The 16,882-nt window shown below is 57.0% G+C and overlaps 2 protein-coding genes across 2 annotated transcripts in view; both read left to right on the forward strand.

The window, feature by feature from the left end:
* Positions 1 to 3,897: 3,897 nt before the first annotated feature.
* Prr19 (proline rich 19) lies at positions 3,898 to 6,699 on the forward strand. Its single transcript, XM_055620697.1, has 3 exons — positions 3,898 to 3,995; positions 5,460 to 6,084; positions 6,167 to 6,699. The coding sequence occupies exons 2-3, from the start codon at positions 5,466 to 5,468 to the stop codon at positions 6,634 to 6,636; spliced, it is 1,089 nt and encodes a 362-aa protein (XP_055476672.1). The 5' UTR covers positions 3,898 to 3,995; positions 5,460 to 5,465; the 3' UTR covers positions 6,637 to 6,699.
* Positions 6,700 to 8,367: 1,668 nt separating this feature from the next.
* The window catches only part of Tmem145 (transmembrane protein 145), a 9,462-nt gene continuing 947 nt past the window's right edge, over positions 8,368 to 16,882 (forward strand). The window contains exons 1-14 of the mRNA XM_055620698.1: positions 8,368 to 9,008; positions 9,589 to 9,663; positions 9,775 to 9,852; positions 9,938 to 10,024; positions 10,103 to 10,204; positions 10,302 to 10,386; positions 10,487 to 10,558; positions 10,645 to 10,713; positions 11,000 to 11,080; positions 11,170 to 11,248; positions 11,376 to 11,469; positions 11,943 to 12,115; positions 13,502 to 13,622; positions 16,573 to 16,779. Coding sequence (XP_055476673.1) covers positions 8,889 to 9,008; positions 9,589 to 9,663; positions 9,775 to 9,852; positions 9,938 to 10,024; positions 10,103 to 10,204; positions 10,302 to 10,386; positions 10,487 to 10,558; positions 10,645 to 10,713; positions 11,000 to 11,080; positions 11,170 to 11,248; positions 11,376 to 11,469; positions 11,943 to 12,115; positions 13,502 to 13,622; positions 16,573 to 16,779 — 1,443 coding nt within the window. The 5' untranslated portion in view covers positions 8,368 to 8,888. The remainder of the gene's footprint in view (positions 9,009 to 9,588; positions 9,664 to 9,774; positions 9,853 to 9,937; positions 10,025 to 10,102; positions 10,205 to 10,301; positions 10,387 to 10,486; positions 10,559 to 10,644; positions 10,714 to 10,999; positions 11,081 to 11,169; positions 11,249 to 11,375; positions 11,470 to 11,942; positions 12,116 to 13,501; positions 13,623 to 16,572; positions 16,780 to 16,882) is intronic.

The following is a 16,882-nucleotide window of genomic DNA, read 5'->3' on the forward strand; positions in this document are numbered from 1 at the left end:
GGGGGAGCGGGGCCGGGGAGCGGGACCCTCGGTCGGGACCGGTCGGCGGGGGGCGGGTACCTGGGGAGCCGCCGGCGAGCAGCGACGCGCGGGCCCTTCCTCGGGGGCGGAGCACTCCGGAGCAGCCCACCTCCGGGGGTGCGTGCGGCCACTCACGTGGGCAGGGCGCGGACCGGCCCACTGCGGGCGCCGCGGAGGGGACGCTCCCATTCCTACTGGTCTTGGGGGAGCTGGGCCGCAGCAGCTCGAACCTTCAGTCCCAGCTCTCGGGAGCCAGAGGCAGGTGGATCTCTGAGTTCGAGGTCAGCCTGGGCTACGGAGCGAGTTTCCGGATAGTGAAGGCTACACAGAGAGACCCTGCCGCCAAAAATGAAAAAGAAAGCAAGAGAAATAATGAAGGTGGAGGCTGGAGGTCACCAGGGCCACACCTGAGTGGCTGAGGAGGCCGCCCTACTTAAAGTTTTCTATTTTGTTTTGAGACGCCGCGGCAGGCCCAGGGCTAGGGTTTTCTTTGCTTGTCTGTCTGTGTTTGAGACAGAGACTCACTAAGTAGCTCTGGCTGTCCTGGAACTCACAGGAATATGTCAACCTTGCCTTTCTTCTACTCTATTTAGGGTTGTTAAACGCTTGTACCTCCCTTCCAACCTCAACACCGGGTAGGAGGGAAGGTTAGTGGGGACGGGGCGGACTTCTCTCTGCTACTTCCCACCGGGTAGGGTCGCAGAATTCTTTGGGGAGGGGGGCGGATTATACCAATATCAGTCCTCAGAAAGTCCAGAAGTCCAGGCGACCAGCAAACAGCAAAGGCAGCAGCAGGACGAGCCAGCAGCAAGCAGCCCTCAAGCAGCCTTCTTCCTCTGGGCTGTCATATTTCTACCCCTCAGAGTCCTCAGGATCCAGCTAATTCCATCTGTCAAGGACCACACCCCACGGGAGACATTTAACAGGCGTGGACAAGCTAAACCCCCGAGCTTAGCAAAACCACGCTTACATATCATAAACCAAAAGTCCACACCAGGGAGCCGCCTAGCTCTGCCTCCAGAGTGTTGGGATTAAAGGCACGTGCCATTAGGCCCAACTGCAACTTCAGGAGGGTTTTAATGCTGAAAAATCTCCAAAACAGACCTTTATGCGTCTGAGGCACAACCCCAGGACCCACGTGGGAGAGGTGCAGAAGAAACAGAAATCGGAGCTGGCTGCAGGTCGAAGCTGGCATTCCTCCTGCAGATCAGCTTGCGCCTCCACGGCCTCTGTTCCTCTCCAAGAACAAAGCGCCACTCCAAAGCCCTTATTGGTAGCCGCGCCATTTTCTGACTGGTTCCTTCTTTCCCTGGCTCAGACTAATCCCCAACCCCAGTGCTTCTCAGATCCCCGGGTCTAGTCTCCTCGAGCTGGCTGGCTGTTTGCTTGCGGCCCCACCTCCGTAGGGACTGAGAGTCTGTCCATCCCTTCTGGTTGGGCTGACACTGAGGTCGCGGAGAGCTTTACCGTGTGCACACTCTGTCTCAGTCTGCTCAGCCACATCTGGGCCTGGACACAGCTGTGCGTAAACAAGCACAGCTCCTGCTGAAGGAGGACGGACTGCATTAACGGGCCGTGTGTGTGTGTGTGTGTGTGTGTGTGTGTGTGTGTGTGTGTGCGCGCGCGCGTGTGTGTGTGTGTGTGTGTGTGGGGTGGAGCAGGATCCAGGCATGATTCTGAAAGGCCAGGGACTCCTCGGCTTTGCCTGTTTGGAGGTCTCATGTCCCTGAGGAGGGCTTCAAACCTGCCACACTCCTGCCTCTACCATGCTGAACGGGGGCTCCTTAAACTTTTCCTACTGGAGCCCCCTTTTTGCTTGCGAAAGTTTTGTTTTGATTTTATTTTTCCTAGAGAGGAGGTCTTACTCTGTAGCATAGGCTGACCTGGAACTCACTATGTAGACCAGGCTGCTCAGACTCAGTTACCTAATCTGCCCTAGTGCTGGGAATGAAGCTGCGAACCACCACTCCCGGCCCAGATTTACTTCCTTCTTCATTACGGTTTTGTGCACTTGAATGCCGATGACTGCAGAGGCCAGAAGAGGGTGTTGGATCTCCTGTGGTTGGAGTTATTATAAGCAGTGAGTTGTCCTAGCTAGGTGTTGGGAACTGAACTGTCTTTTCACCAGTGAGCTATCTCTCCAGACCCCAGTCTGAGGAAGTCTTTCATGACCATGAGCTTACAGTTGTATAAAGTGGGTATGTAAAGCTAGTATTTCCTGATAATATACTCACTTTAAAACAATTTTTATACATATATAATTTTATCATTTATTAAAAGCAAAAACAATTTACAAACTAATGAGCTGAGTGTACTTGGTTTTGTTTTGTTGTTTATTGTTCAGTTTTTCAAGACAGGGTTTCTCTGTGTAGCCCTGGCTGTCCTGGACTTGAGATCTGCCTGCATCTGCCTCCCAAGTGCTGGGATTAAAGGCGTGTGTCACCACTGCCCAGCGGGAGAAACTTTTGACGTACAGTCAAAACACTGCAATCCACAAGGAAAGCTTTGAGGCGGTGCTCGCTGGCACTGCGGAGCATGACGGTGTGCCGTTCAGATGCAGTGTGCGTTCCCAGCCAAAGCTCATGTGGTTTCGTTTGGTTGGTTTTGTTTTTTGAGACAAGGTCTGTGTAGTTAGTACTGCCTGTCCTGGAAATTGCTATGCAGACCAGGCTGGCCTCAAACTCCTGCCGAGTGCCGAGATTAAATGCCCTTGCCACAAGTTTTAAGATGCAGCGAGCACCCCTAGCAACACCTTCGGTTTACTGTTTGATCTGTTGTACTTTCAGAAACCTTTCATGATGCTCCCTCGCTGTTGTGTAACCCCATGAGCTTGTGACCCACAGCTGTTTTCCAGAAGCAGTGTAGCATGGGTAGAGAGCTACCAAAGCCTGGGGAAGGAGAAGGAAAGACGCAAAAGGTCATATTAACATCTGTACAGGGGTGCATGCTGCTGTAGTTCGATTATCTTGAAAGTCTGAGGGGCTCCTGTGGCGCTTGCAAGTAAAGGCAGGAGAACAGAGTTTCAGGCTATCCCGAGCTAAGTTAAGAATATCTCGGGGCTCAGCGGTTAAGAGCACTGCTCTTCCAGAGGTCCTGAGTTCAATTCCCAGGAACCACATGGTGGCTCACAGCCGTCTATACCGGGATCTGATGACCTCACCTCTTCTGGCGTGCAGGCGTACACGCAGGTAGAGCATTCATACACATAATAATTAAACAGATAATAAATACAGCCTCAGATATAAGAGTATGTTTTTAAAAAAAAAAAAACAGCAAAACAAGACAAACCCTAAACACTGAGCTGGGAGGCAGAGGCTGGCCTGGGCAACTGAGCAAGCCAAACAAAACAAAAGCCTTAAAACCTAAAAACGTGTGAGACGGAGAAATTGGAGGTGGAGGGAATTCTGAAACCAGGCGGAGAGCCGAAACTCCCCAGCATTCATCACAGCCGTGCTGGCTCGTCCTTCCACGGACTGTGTGCGGAGGTACCACTGCCATCCGACTTCCCGGGTTAGGAACTAGGCTCTGGGCAAGTTTAAGGTTTTCCGAAGCCTCGCCGCTCAAACGCGCCACCTCCGCGTGGGGACCGCGAGCACGGAGAGCGTGGCGCCCAGCGCCTTCCATTTGGACCTGTCCCGCGGGCCGCCAGCAGCCTAGGCCAATCAGCATTGAGCAGGGGGCGGGCCTAGGGGGCCTCAGCCAATCCAGCGAGGGGAGGCGGAGACAACGAGCGAGGCTGTAACTGTCTCTCTCGGTGCCTCGTGCTCGGCCGGGGAAGTCGGAGCAGGGGGCGTGGCGGGGGCGTGGCAGGGCGTGGCGGGGGCGCGCATGCGTGTGGCGTACTTACTGGCTCAGCACGCGCTCGAGGCCCGGAAGAGCGCGGACAGCTGCGAGGCCTGGCTCTCTGGAGGCGAGGAGCCATTGCTCGGCACAGCCGCGTGGAGCCCGGGCGGGGCCCGCTGGGCGCGAAGAGGGTGAGGCACCCCTCCCCCACCGGCCCCCGGGGCCCCGACGGTCCGAGCCGCCCGACGCCTCCCTCCGCCGCGGCGCCCTCCCGGAGGCCCTCGGGGATCATGCCCCACCGGAAGCCAGCGCTGCGGCCCCTCCGGGCGCCCGCTCTCCCGCCTGCGCCTTCTGTTCTTAAGTCTTAAAGACGCGGGCCGGCCGCAAGCCCGAGCGATCGAAGACCCCCGCGCGCTTCTGAGCGCGCCCCCGCCTGCCTCCCACGTCTGGGATTACAGACCTCCGCCACCATGTGCGCTCCGCTTGCCCTCCTTTGCCGTTTCCGCTTCCTGTGCCTCCCTGGACCTCCCCAGCCCGCCACTTCCCGTCTGCCCCAGATCTCCCCCTAGTCTCCCGGAGCTTTCCCAACTTCCATTTTTTGTTGTTTTGTTCTTTCCGAGACACAGCCTGTGTAGTCTAAGCTGACTTCAGACTCCCAAAGGAGGGTGGGTGAAGGGAAGTACCCTCCGCCTGGCCCGTCTTCCATCGTTTTATTTCAGTGCATGTATGAAAGCAGACATGCACTGGCCACTGAGCATAGGCGCACAGGTCCTGTGCCGTGGCTAAACAGGCACTCTAACACTGCACTGTATCCCCGGCTTTTTTCATACGTGCAAGATCCAGACGTTTTTCTTTTAAAGGTTTATTCTAACTCTCTCTCTCTCTCTCTCTCTCTCTCTCTCTCTCTCTGTGTCTGTGTGGGAGTATGTGGATGTGAGCACAGATGCCCACAAAAGCCAGAAGAAGACACCAGATCCCCTGGAACTAGAGTTGGGCTGTGCCACTCCTCTGACATGGGTCTGGGGACTGAGCTTGGTCCTTTGAGAGCAATGAGTGCTCCTGTTAGTGCTCTTAACTGCTCTTTTTTTTTTACTCTAAGTCTTTTTATTTCATGTGCATTGGTGTCTTAGTTATAGACAGTTTTGGGCTACCATGTGGGTGCTGGGAATTGAACCTGGGTCCCCTGGAAGAACAGCCAGTGCTCTTAACTACTGAGCCATCTCTTCTGGCCTGCTGAGGGAGGTTCTTAGCTCTGGAGACACAGAGTCTTTAAAGAATGTTATTTTTATAGAGGGTCTCACAGGCACCTAGGTTGGAATTCACTCTGTGGCCCAGGTTGGCCTTGCTTGAACTTTTGATTGTGCTGCCACGTTCCTGAGCAGATGGGATTACAGACCTGCACCACTAGGCCTGGCTATCATTTTCGAACAATTTTTCCCTGTTCTTATTCTCTGTTACCTTGTCCCCATTTCCTGGCATCTTTTCCTATTAACTCTTAACTATCATTTTGGACTCCTTCTGTGGCCAGGCCAAGATGGCTCCTGTCTCCACATCTTTCATCCCTCTAAATAGTACTCTCCCCTTTGCCTGGCATCGTTTCTCCCTTACTGCTGTTCCTACTTTACTTACACCTGCTGACCACTCTTGTTTTCTAGGACACTATGGACCCCCGGGGGCCCCTCCCTCAGCCTTTCCAGCAGCTTGAGAAACCTGGGCGTATTCGCCGTCGCAAGACTAGGCGGGAGCGAAACAAGGCCCTGGTGAGCAGCCACCGGCAGTCAATGCGTCAGGATGGCCCCACGTCCAGCCGGGATCCATGCATGCCCCTCCAGGACCCTGTGGCCTCTGCAGCCTCCAAGCTTGTCGTCATCACTCAAGGCAGGCTGAGCCGGGAGCACCGGGGCCTCTTCAACCATGAGGTGAAATCCCTGGATGTGGCCCGGCTGCTTAACAGTGGCTCCTTGGAATCATGTAGTCCCCTGCTGCCCACCACGTCCTGCTGCAGCTCGGTCAGAACCCAAGAGCCAGCGCTCCAGTCAAGAGACAAGGAGAACCAGGTTCCAGGAGGCTCAGGCCCAGGCCCACCAAATTCCCCAGTGCTTCCCGTGTTGGGGCAGCTGCTGGAGGAGCTGCAGTGCCAGCTGATCCTGCCTCAAGCCTTTCCCAGGAGGAACCTAGTGCAGGAGGCCAGAGACACCATCCTGAGGACCTTACAAGGCTGCCATGGCTGTGTGCCTGATCTTGCCCTGGTGCTCCAGGGCTGCCAGCCACCCTTGCCTGGTGAGTGCCTCCCACCTGCCATCCCACCCTTTCCCTTCTCTGTGGTTCAGATAAGATCTCCATGTTTTTTCTTCCATGCCAGAGACCAAGCCGAGGGTCCCCGAGAGACAGAGGACGGTGCCTTGTAGCGGTGGTCCTGAGCATGCGCCAAGGGAAGAGAGGCCAAGGACTCGACAGGCGACAAAGGGGCATGACTTTGCCGTACCTCAGATGTGCAGCAGCACCTCTCCACACAAGGACAGCCAGGTGCCACCTGCCGATCGCCAGCTGCCCTTCTTGTCCTCCACATCTTCACCATCTGGAGCAGCGTGGGGTCCCCCAACAGCTTTTGATATGCTGAAAAGCATCTGGCTCATAGCCACCCCACCCGCTCCCCAGCCCTGGGATATGTGCCCAGCTCAGTCCCTACCTCAGCCACCGTCACCCTTGTTGCCCCGAACATCTGCCTTGGACTGGAGCCCCAACCCTCCTGCTCCACTACCCAGCCTCTCCTGGGTGGTCACTCAGAGCAGTCCAGAGGCTTGGTCCTTCCCTCCAATGAGACTGTACTGAGGAGGCTGTAGGTTGGGCCTGGTGGGCAGAAGCCTACACTCACAGTTACCTCAATAAAACATCTTCTTGGTCCTCTTGGTTTTCAGTGAGTGGCTGGCTCAGCAGAGCAGCTTGGTTTTTCTTTTTCTTTTTTTTGAGACAGGGTTTCTCTGACTAGCCTTGGCTGTCCTGGACTCTAGACAAGAACTCGCAGAGATGCCCCTGCCTCTCCCTCCTGAGTGCTGGGATCAAAGGCCTGTGCCACCACTCCCAGCTACAGCTTTATTTTTAAAAATATCTTTTTTTTTTTTGGGGGGGGGGACACAGTTTCCCTGTGCAGTCTCGGCTGGCTTGGAACTTTGCTCTGTAGAGGGGCAAGTTCGAGGCTGGCTTGGAACTCAGAAATCGTCCTTCTCCACCTCCCAAGTACTGGGCTTAACAGTGTACACCACCACCTCCTGGCCCTTGTTTTCCCTCTCTCTCTCTCTCTCTTTCCTTTCTCTCTCTTCTTTCTTCCTCTTTCTCTTCTTTCTTCCTCTTCCTTCTCCTCTTAAAAATTCTTTGTTGTTGTTTTTGAGACAGGGTTTCTCTGTGTAGCCCTGGCTGTCCTAGAACTTGTTCTGTAGATCAGGCTGGCCTTGAATTCAGAGATCCATCTGCCTCTGCCTCCCAAGTGGGAGCAGCTTTCTTTAGCTCTGACTTGTAAGGCTAAGATAGGTGTATATCACCTGTTACCTTCCTGGAGCCTAAGGAGCAGCAGTGTGTGGGGTGGTGGAGACGAGGATCAACAGTTTACAGTTATCCTTTGTTTGAGCCTGGACTGCATGAGCCCAGTAAACCCCAACAAAACACAGCATAACTCTCTCATACACACAAAGTAAAGATTTGATCATCTGTCAACAGCTGGTCACATGGCAAAGACTTCAAAGGCTTTCCAGGGGTTTCTTTTGCCTTCTCAGTTTGCACGGTTTGGCTGCTGTTTGTTTTTGAGACTGTGCACCTACGGTAGCCCTGGCTGACCTGAGAGTTGCTGTGGAGACCAGGCCAGCAGACTGTCTAAGAGTTTGGGGCGATTCACCTGTCTTGTCTCCCAAGTACTGTTTGCTTGTTCCATGTCTCACACCAGGAATTTATTTATTTGCCATTTTGGGAAAGTAATTCAGGATCTTCCACATGTTAGGCAAACATAGTACCACTGGGCTCCGTCCCCAACCAGAAAGGTTTTTGTTTTTTTAAGATTTTTTTATTTGATTTATTTATACAGTATTCTGCTTGCATGTGTGCCTGCGTGCCAGAAGAGGGCACCAGAGCTCATTCTAGATGGTTGTGAGCCACCTTGTGGTTGTGGGAATTGAACTCATGACCTTTGGAAGAACAGCTGGTGTTCCTAGCCTCTGAGCCATCTCTCCAGCCCCAGAAAGGGTTTTTTGTTTTTTGTTTTTGTTTGTTGTTTTTAAAACATTCTCACTACGTGCTCTGGCTGGCCTGGAAGTCAATGCATAGACCAGTCTGGCCATGAACTCAGAACTGCCTGCCTCTGTCCCCACTCCCACCCCTAAGTGCAGGGGTTAAAGGTGTGTGTGTGCCACCATGTCTGACCAGAAAGCTTTTCAAATGGCATTTTGAGCAGCAGCGAGTTTCTGCAGTGGAGGGACAAAGAGGAAGCCGGGAACGTTGGAGCCAGAGCAGGGAAATCAAGCCGGACCTTGGTGCCGGAAGGCCTTCCCGGGCTCTCCGCTGCCCCCTGGGCACCGACAGCCTAGCAGCGGCAGAGTACTAGCTCCTTAGTACCTCACGCCTGCGTGAAGCAGCTGGGGCTGGCTCACAGCCTAGGCTGGGCATCACCGTGTGTGTGACCCAGGACGAAGTCTCTCCCTGTGTGCCCGCGGGCACTTGACGGGCGTCGTTTGTCCAGTCTAGGGAAGGGCGACAATAGAGCAAGTTGGGGTGTAAACTGGGCGGGAGCGGTCGGACAGAGCTGTTTCCCAGGGTGTGGGTTCCTGGGGTCGCAGTGCGAAGGAGGCCCCGGCTTGCGGGAATGTGAGTTTGGGGCGCGCGGTCCTGTAGGGGAGCAGGGCGAGCTGACAGGAGGGCGGGGAGGGCTGCTCTCGCTCGGGCGGGAGCCTGCTGGGTCGGTCCCGGAGCAGGGGCGGAGACCGCTGCGGCCGGCGGCCCCTTTAATCGGGGGCGCGCGCCGGCCGGCCCGCGCGCTCTCGCCGCCGTCACCGGGCCGGAGCGGGAGCCGGCGCCGAGCCGAGGCCGGAGCGGGAGCGATGGAGCCCTCGCGGGCGTCGGCGCTGCGCCGTCTGCTGCCGCCGCTGCTGCTCCTGCTGCTGCCCCTGTCCCCCCGCGCCCGCGCCAAGTACGTGCGGGGCAACCTCAGCTCCAAGGAGGTGAGCGCGCCCGGCCCTCCCCGCCTCCCGGGCCGCGGGACCAGGCGGGAGGCGCGCCCCGCCCCCTGCGCCCCACCGGGCCGGGAGGCCGCGGGGTGGGGGCCGGCCTGGGCGCGCAGGGTCGGGAGGGAGGGCCGGAGTTCCCGGGGCCAGCCGCACTCGGTGGTGCTGAAGGGACAGCTCCCCTCACGCGGCCACGCGGAGGTCGCCGGGCCGCCGCGGACTCCCAGGATGGCACGGTTGGCGGGACCACCCTGGGGCTGGGGTGTGCGGTGCGCGCGCGCGTGGCCGGGGAATGCAGCTGAGCAACAGTCCAGGACAGATGGCGTGGGGCCGTGCACCCGGCCAGCCACGGTCGTTCTCAGTGCGCCTGGGAGAGGAGGAGGGAGGGAAGCTTGGGGGACATTGAGGGAGAAAACCAGGGCAGCAGGAGTTTGGACACACAGCGGAAGGCTCCGGAGAGAATTCTGGAGGGGACTTGGCCGCCTGTGGCAGGGAGGCTCTGGAGGCAAGAAAAGTTGAGGGCCTGAGGGTAGGGTCGGAGTCCCCGGGCCCTCGGCTCACTGGGACCTTTCGCCAGGACTGGGTGTTCCTGACAAGATTCTGCTTCCTCTCCGATTATGGCCGACTGGACTTCCGATTCCGGTACCCCGAGGTGAGTGTCCCTGGCCACTCGCCTAGCTGAAGCTGGACGCCACCTTGGCCCTCCAAGGCAAAAGCTGCCCAACTCCGTAAACACCCCAGCCGCGAATCTCTGGGTCTCTAGGCCAAGTGCTGTCAGAACATCCTCCTCTATTTCGACGACCCGTCCCAGTGGCCAGCTGTGTACAAGGCAAGGGACAAGGTGAGGGCTTTCAGAGTGTGTGGGGGGTGGCTCGGAGGAGCAGGAGGCCACAGCCACTCAGAGGGCGACCGTGTCCCTGTCCTAGGACTGCTTGGCCAAGGAGTCGGTGATCAGGCCGGAGAACAACCAGGTCATCAACCTCACCACGCAGTATGCCTGGTCAGGCTGTCAGGTGGGCGCAGCGCTCAGGTAGAGGTGTCCAGGGCCTGCTGCCCCAAGACCAGGCTTCAGCCTCCCGGCTCCTCCCCAGGTGGTGTCAGAGGATGGAACCCGCTACCTCAGCTGCTCCAGTGGCCGCAGCTTCCGCTCGGTGCGGGAGAGATGGTGGTATATCGCACTCAGCAAGTGTGGGGTAAGGCGCTGGCCAGCCGCCGGGCCGCTGTCCCTCCCCTTCCTGCCGCCCTCCCCCACCTGCCCGGAGCTCCCCTTAGGCCTCCCACTCCCCTCAGGGAGAGGGGCTTCAGCTGGAGTACGAGATGGTTCTCACCAACGGCAAGTCCTTCTGGACACGGCACTTCTCGGCTGACGAGTTTGGTGAGTAGATCCTGGAGGACCAGGCCAGGCCGGGTCCCTGGAGCAGGCAGAGATATCCACTCAGAAGGCCTTCTCCCACCCCTTCCGTTGTTGATCCCAGGGATCCTGGAGACAGACGTGACCTTTCTCCTCATCTTCACCCTCATCTTTGTCCTCTCCTGTTACTTTGGTTGTGAGTAGAACCCGTGACGGGAGGGTTAGGAGTGGGAAAGCCCCCACTCCCAGCCTGGGCACAGCGTTTCCCGGTTTCCTTCTTAGATTTGCTGAAAGGCCGACAGTTACTCCACACAACATATAAAATGTTCATGGCCGCGGCAGGAGTGGAGGGTGAGGTTTTGAGTATCCCAGATTTTGGGGTCTCTAAAAAAGAGGGACTTGGGATCCAAACCCCTGGGAGGAGAACGTCCATCTACACTCCTAGGTCTGAGGAAAGGAAGGCTGTAATCCGGCCCGACGGCTCCCGGGGGTGGGGGAGGCTGAGGCTGTGGCCTCCGGGCTTCCTAGCAGCTTGTACCTACAATTTCTGGACTTCTGATGGCGGCAGAGGGCCAGATGTTTGGGTCAGTGCCAGAGGACACCGATGTCCCAATGCTGGTCTCCATCTTTCCTTCAGTCCTGAGCCTCCTGTTTTTCTGCATCTACTGGGGCCAATATGCCACGGATGGCGTTGGCAATGCAAGCGTGAAAATCCTGGGTGAGGACTCGCCGGAGCCATGAGAGCCGAAGCCTCGGCAGGGCCGTCACCCTGAGCCTGGGCCTGAGCTACCTTTTTTCCCTTCCCAGCCAAGCTGCTCTTCTCCTCCAGCTTCCTCATCTTCCTGCTCACGCTCATCCTTCTGGGGAAGGGATTCACGGTGACACGGTGCCCGGGCAGGGGGGCTCACGGGGTGGGGAGGAGGGGACAGGGCAGGGGGGTGGAGGTGGGGTGCGGCCGCCCCCTCGCCCTGACGGCACCCACCCTGCTGTCTCCCCTCCGGCCGGCTTGCCAGGGGCCGCATCAGCCACTCGGGCTCCGTGAAGCTGTCTGTGTACATGACCCTGTACACCCTCACGCACGTGGTGCTGCTCATCTACGAGGCAGAAGTGAGTAGCCCAGGCTTCTTCCGGCCGCCGCCCCTAGCACCCTCCCCCCAGCCTCTGCCTCCCCAGCTGTCCTTCAGCCCGTCCTCCTCCTGTCTCTCACATTTAAGCTCCATGTCAGAGGCAGAAACCTGGTTCTGTTAAGGCTCCCCTCTTCCTAGCCGGTCACTCCCACGCCTCCTCTGGGCCGATCCCCCTGTGAAGTTAGGGGGATCCTAGCCACCACCAGGGCTCTTTGGAGGCTTTCCATCACCTGTGTGGGGCGATGGTAGCGCTTCCTTCAGGGTGTTGGTGTGGCTGGACTAGGTCACCCGGGGTGTGAGCTGGGGCACTCAGTCACGGCGGGCATGCGGCAGCCGCCGAGGGCTGCTTACAAACACCGCAGGCCCCATCCCTAGCTTACCTACTCTGGCCCGGCCTGTCCCAGGGCTGGGCCCGGGTCAGAGGCCAGGGCTATGAGGCCTCTGTGGGTCCAGTTCTTCGACCCGGGCCAGGTCCTGTACACATACGAGTCCCCGGCGGGCTACGGGCTGATTGGGCTGCAGGTCGCGGCCTACGTGTGGTTCTGCTACGCCGTGCTGGTGTCCCTCCGCCACTTTCCGGAGAAGCAGCCCTTCTACGTGCCCTTCTTTGCCGCCTACACCCTCTGGTGAGACACGGCGGGGCCCCAACCTGCCGCACCCCACAACCTAGGACGTTCCCAGGAAGGAAAATGAGCTTTCAAGACAAGCCTGCCGCTTCCTGGCTTTATGATCCAGGAAAAAAATCATTTCCCACCGTTTCACGGTGGGGAAAAACCAAACCAAACCAAACCAAACTCAGCCTGGTGTGGTAGAACACCTTTTACTCCCAGCACTCGGGAGGCAGAGGCAGGCGGATCTTTTTTAGTTCGAGGCCAACTTGGTCCACGAATTGAGTCCAGGACAGCCAGGGTTACACAGAGAAACCCTGTCTCAAAAGCCAAAACCAAACCAACAAAAAAGTCTTTCATAGTCCCATTATTTGGGAGGCTAATTCTTGAGGATACAAGTTAGGAGCCAGCCTTGGGTACATAGTCAGATAGCAGCTCAAAACAACCACAGCAAAACCCAAAGAAACAATACAAAGTCACTGAGCTGGGCATGGTGGCTCATGCCTGTAATCAGAGTATTCAGGAGGCAGAGCATGGGGATCAGGAGTTGAAGGCCAGCCTGAGCTACACGAGACGCTGTCTTGAAAACCAAACCAAACTTCTGTGAAGTATTTATAAGCTGTCACGGTGCTTCACAGGACAGGGCTGTCACCAGGACGGCCCAGGTGTGGTGGCACAGGCCTTTACCCCAGCAGTCAGGAGGCAGAGGCCAAGTTCCAGAACAGCCAGGCCTACATAAAGAAACCTTGTCCAGAGAAAAACAAAACAAAATGATAATGTATGAAGGTTGAGTGTCTGTCACAGTTAGTATTCAATAAAAACTCAGCGAATAGCCAGACTTGTCAGTATTTGGGAGGTGGAGGCATAGCGATGAAAGAAAATTTAAAACAAAACACAAAACCAAGCAAGCAACCCCCAAAACAAAAGACCAAAACCTCAGTTAAAATTGTTCAGCAATATTCATGTGAAACAGGCAGAGTCCAAGCCAGGGTGCCTGGGTGAAAGTCCCAGCTCCAAAGCTTCCAAATCAGCGGCTCTCAGACAAGCCCTTTGCCTCCATGTCTGTTATTGGAAATGGAAACCATATTGCATTCCCCAGACTCAGTGTGAGAGTTACATGAATTCACACACGTGAAACGTTTGGAAACATGCAGCCAGGCCCTTAACTGTTTTGGGGTGTGCCGCTGGGGCCCTGTCAGAGGCCAGGGTGGGGTCAGACTCAGCCTCGTCTGCCCACTGGAATTTCCCAGGCCCTCGGGTTCCTGGACAGTTTCCACACCTGGCTTTCAGAGGCCACCATGGGCACTCATCCGCCATGGGGTCGGCCATGAGTGATGTCGGGGAGGTGGGGGCCTCGGGGCAGGGTGGAGAGTGGTGGCAGCTGTCCGCTCTGACCTCCCGCAGGTTCTTCGCTGTTCCTGTCACGGCTCTGATCGCCAATTTCGGGATCCCGAAGTGGGCTCGGGAGAAGATCGTCAACGGCATCCAGCTGGGAGTGCACCTGTACGCCCACGGCGTGTTCCTGGTGAGGCGGCTGTCTCGGTGGGTGGGGCTCAGAGCCGGGACTGTCCATCACTCCTTCGTCCTTATTTTTTGGAACGGGCTTGCTGGCAGTCTAGCCTGGCTTCCGACTCGTACCATCCCACCTCAGTCTCCCGTGTGCTGACTGCGGGCCTACGGCACCACTTGGGGCCCTATCTCCTGGAGGGCACGCCTCAAAGCCTGCCGGGTGCTCTGCCGTCCCCAGAGCCCTCCTTCGCTGCCACTTCTCTTAGCTTGTCTCCTGGCCTCTTTCTTTGTCGCAGCCTCGGTCTCCCCTCGGCTGTTTGCGCCAGCACCACCCCACAGCCCTTGGCTGTGCTCCCACCTTCCCCCCTCTTTGTTCAAGCAGCAGATGGGGCAGGTTAGGGCTCCTGGGAGCGTGGATCTGAATGTTTACAGCAGACCTAGGCACGGGCAAGCTCTCGGCCTGACCTGTTAGTTTTGTCTTTGGCTGGCATTACTCACACCCTCTTCCGGGGGACAGTTCTCATATACATTTACTCAGCAGTCTGTGGTGCCTTTTTAAGATAGGTGCTGTGAGGCCTGGGTGACCTGAAACTTCCCATGTACACCAGGCTGGCCTAGGTCTCCTTCTGCCTGTTGAGTGCTGGGATCAAGGCTGTCACAACACCCAGTTAGAACCTTTCTTTCAAAGACAGCGTCACTGTGTCGCTCAGGTCGGGCTCAACTACGGTTCTCCTGCCTCGGCCTTTTGAGCTGTATCTGGGGTTAGGACGTGCTCTGGCACACCCGGCTTAGTGTTAAGCCACCGGCTATCCCCTGGGCACCTGTCTCCACCCAGCCCGCCGCTTTCCTCCATTTCCTTTCCCCATTTCTCCTGTTCCTCCTCCCCAACCCCCGCTGCCCCCTCCCTTTTTGGTTTTTCAGGACAGGGTTTCTCTGTGTAGCCCTGGCTGTTCTAGAAGTCACTCTGTAGACCAGGCTGGCCTCGAACTCAGAGATTCGCCTGCCTCTGCCTCCTGAGTGCTGGGACTACAGGCCTCCACTGCCCGTCGCCATCCCCTTCTTGAGACAAATCTTGCTGTATAGCCCTGGACTGCCCTGGATATCACAGCAAACCTCCTGTCTTGGCCTCCCGAGTTCTGGGACTCACCAGCACACCGGGCTCCAGCCGTATTCACACCTTTTTCCCCCCCCTGGCTTTCTTGCTCAATTGCCAGACAGTCCAGGAGTCATTGTACATACTATACAGAGAATAGAAGCTGAGGCCCTGAAAAAGGAGATGAATCACCAGGATCCCATGGCCTTGGGTGGCAGAACAGAGGCTTAGAATCCTATTCTCTTTGGCAGATAGTCAGGGCTCACATAGGGGACGGTGCACAGAAAGAGCTAGATAGTGTTAAATTTGATGCGCTAGCCACGCCCGTGACCTTAGAATTGGGCAGGTGGAAGCAGGAGGATCAGGAGTTCAAGTCACCCACAGAAACACAGCAGAAAAAAATCAGATGGAAAAATAGAGTTTTTGAGGTCTGTCTGGGCTACATGAGACCTTGTCTCAAAGAAAAGAACAAAGAAACAAGCACCACAGAGGCTTTTAACCCTAATCCTGGGGCCCTGCCGCCCGCCCCCGGGGAAGGAACTGGTCTGCCATCCCCTCCTTAGGACCCAGCATAAGTGTAGACCTGCTCATCTTCCTTGGCTGCCATGTCATGAAGCTCAGCAGGAAGTCAGAAGGGACAGGAAGAGAAGAAACAGAGCACCCACCTTACAGAGGCTCTGCCCCGGCGGGTCTCGTTTCCACCCTCTCATCTTTCCAGATAGGCACTGCAATCCTGTTTGGGTGGCGAGGCTCAGGCTGTTTAGTAGTCAGCGTGCCCTAGATCCCAGCGTGAGGGACCGCGCCAAGGGCGCTGAGACGGGCGCAGAGTGCAGACAAGTCCCCGTGCTGTCATCTCCCCTTCTGCCAGCTCCCCACTGCTAACCCAGCACCCCAGCGAGGTGGCTCTGAGCTTCTGGAGTGCGGAACACAGCGGGCTCTAGACACCCCACCAGCGTTCTGGAAAACCTCCACCACTGTCTGCTCACAGCCAGGCACTGCTCTAGGTTCAGCTTGGGGTTTAACAGGGAATAGAAAAGTCAGGTTCTAGCCAGGGCATGGTGGAGGCTCATGCCTTTAATCCCAGTGGATCTGAGTCCGAGGCTAGAGTTCCAGGACAGCCAGGGTACACAGAGATGCCCCAAACAAAAAAGTCAAGTTCTGAGCTAACTCGGGAGGTAAATACTTGTAATTCAAGCACTTGGTGGCTGAGGCAGGAGGATGCTGCATACCCTGTCCCAAAAGAAGAGTCAAGTTCCTGCCTTTAAGGAGCTGGCATTCTGAACAGCTTATCAGGGACCATTCTGAACACCCTCAGTGTTTATGCACACGGGCTGGATATCCGTACTCTGGCACTGGGAAGGTGGAGGGAGGAATCAGGAAGGGGGGGAGGTGAGGGCTTCAAGGGCATCCTTATCTATGCAGTGGAGTTTGAGACCAGCTTGTAGTATATGAGACCCTCTCAAAACCAACACAAGAACAAAAGAGCAGGGAGACAATGCCCAGTCTTCTTTCTCTGCGGCAAGTTGCCGAGTGAACACTTGAACCTAACGGTGCTGTAACTGAGAAGCAACTCTGCACTTAATTTTTTGATCAGTTTAGGCCACATGCGGCTGGCGGCTATCATCCTGCACGGCACAGGGCACTGCCCTTAACCAACCAGTTATGACCCTGTAGTCAGGATTCTGATGGAGGAAACGCCCAGCACAGTAACCAGGTGTAGAGGGGAGAGGTCAGAGTGCACGGAGACCTCCTGGTGTCTAAGGCAGCCTGAGTGGGTCAAGTGGAGGGGACTCGGCTAGGTGTCCACACCCTACGGGGACAGTCTGGGGGCCTGGACACTGCCTCTCTAACCCGCGCCTGACTTCCTTCTCAGATCATGACCCGACCGTCGGCGGCCAACAAGAACTTCCCGTACCACGTGCGCACCTCGCAGATCGCCTCCGCGGGGGTCCCTGGGCCGGGAGGGAGCCAGGCCGCGGACAAGGCCTTCCCGCAGCACGTCTACGGGAACGTGACGTTCATCAGCGACTCGGTGCCCAACTTCACGGAGCTCTTCTCCATCCCCCCGCCCACCTCCTCCGTAAGCTCCGCAGCCCCGGCACCCGAGGAGCTGCTGGCGCCGCCCCTGGAGTACCTGACCCCGCTCCCCGCCCCGCCGCCGCCCCCCGCGCCCGCGCCCGCGC

Source organism: Psammomys obesus, unplaced genomic scaffold, assembly GCF_907164565.1.
Source record: "Psammomys obesus unplaced genomic scaffold, mPsaObe1.curated_primary_1811, whole genome shotgun sequence".
Lineage (NCBI taxonomy): Eukaryota > Metazoa > Chordata > Mammalia > Rodentia > Muridae > Psammomys > Psammomys obesus.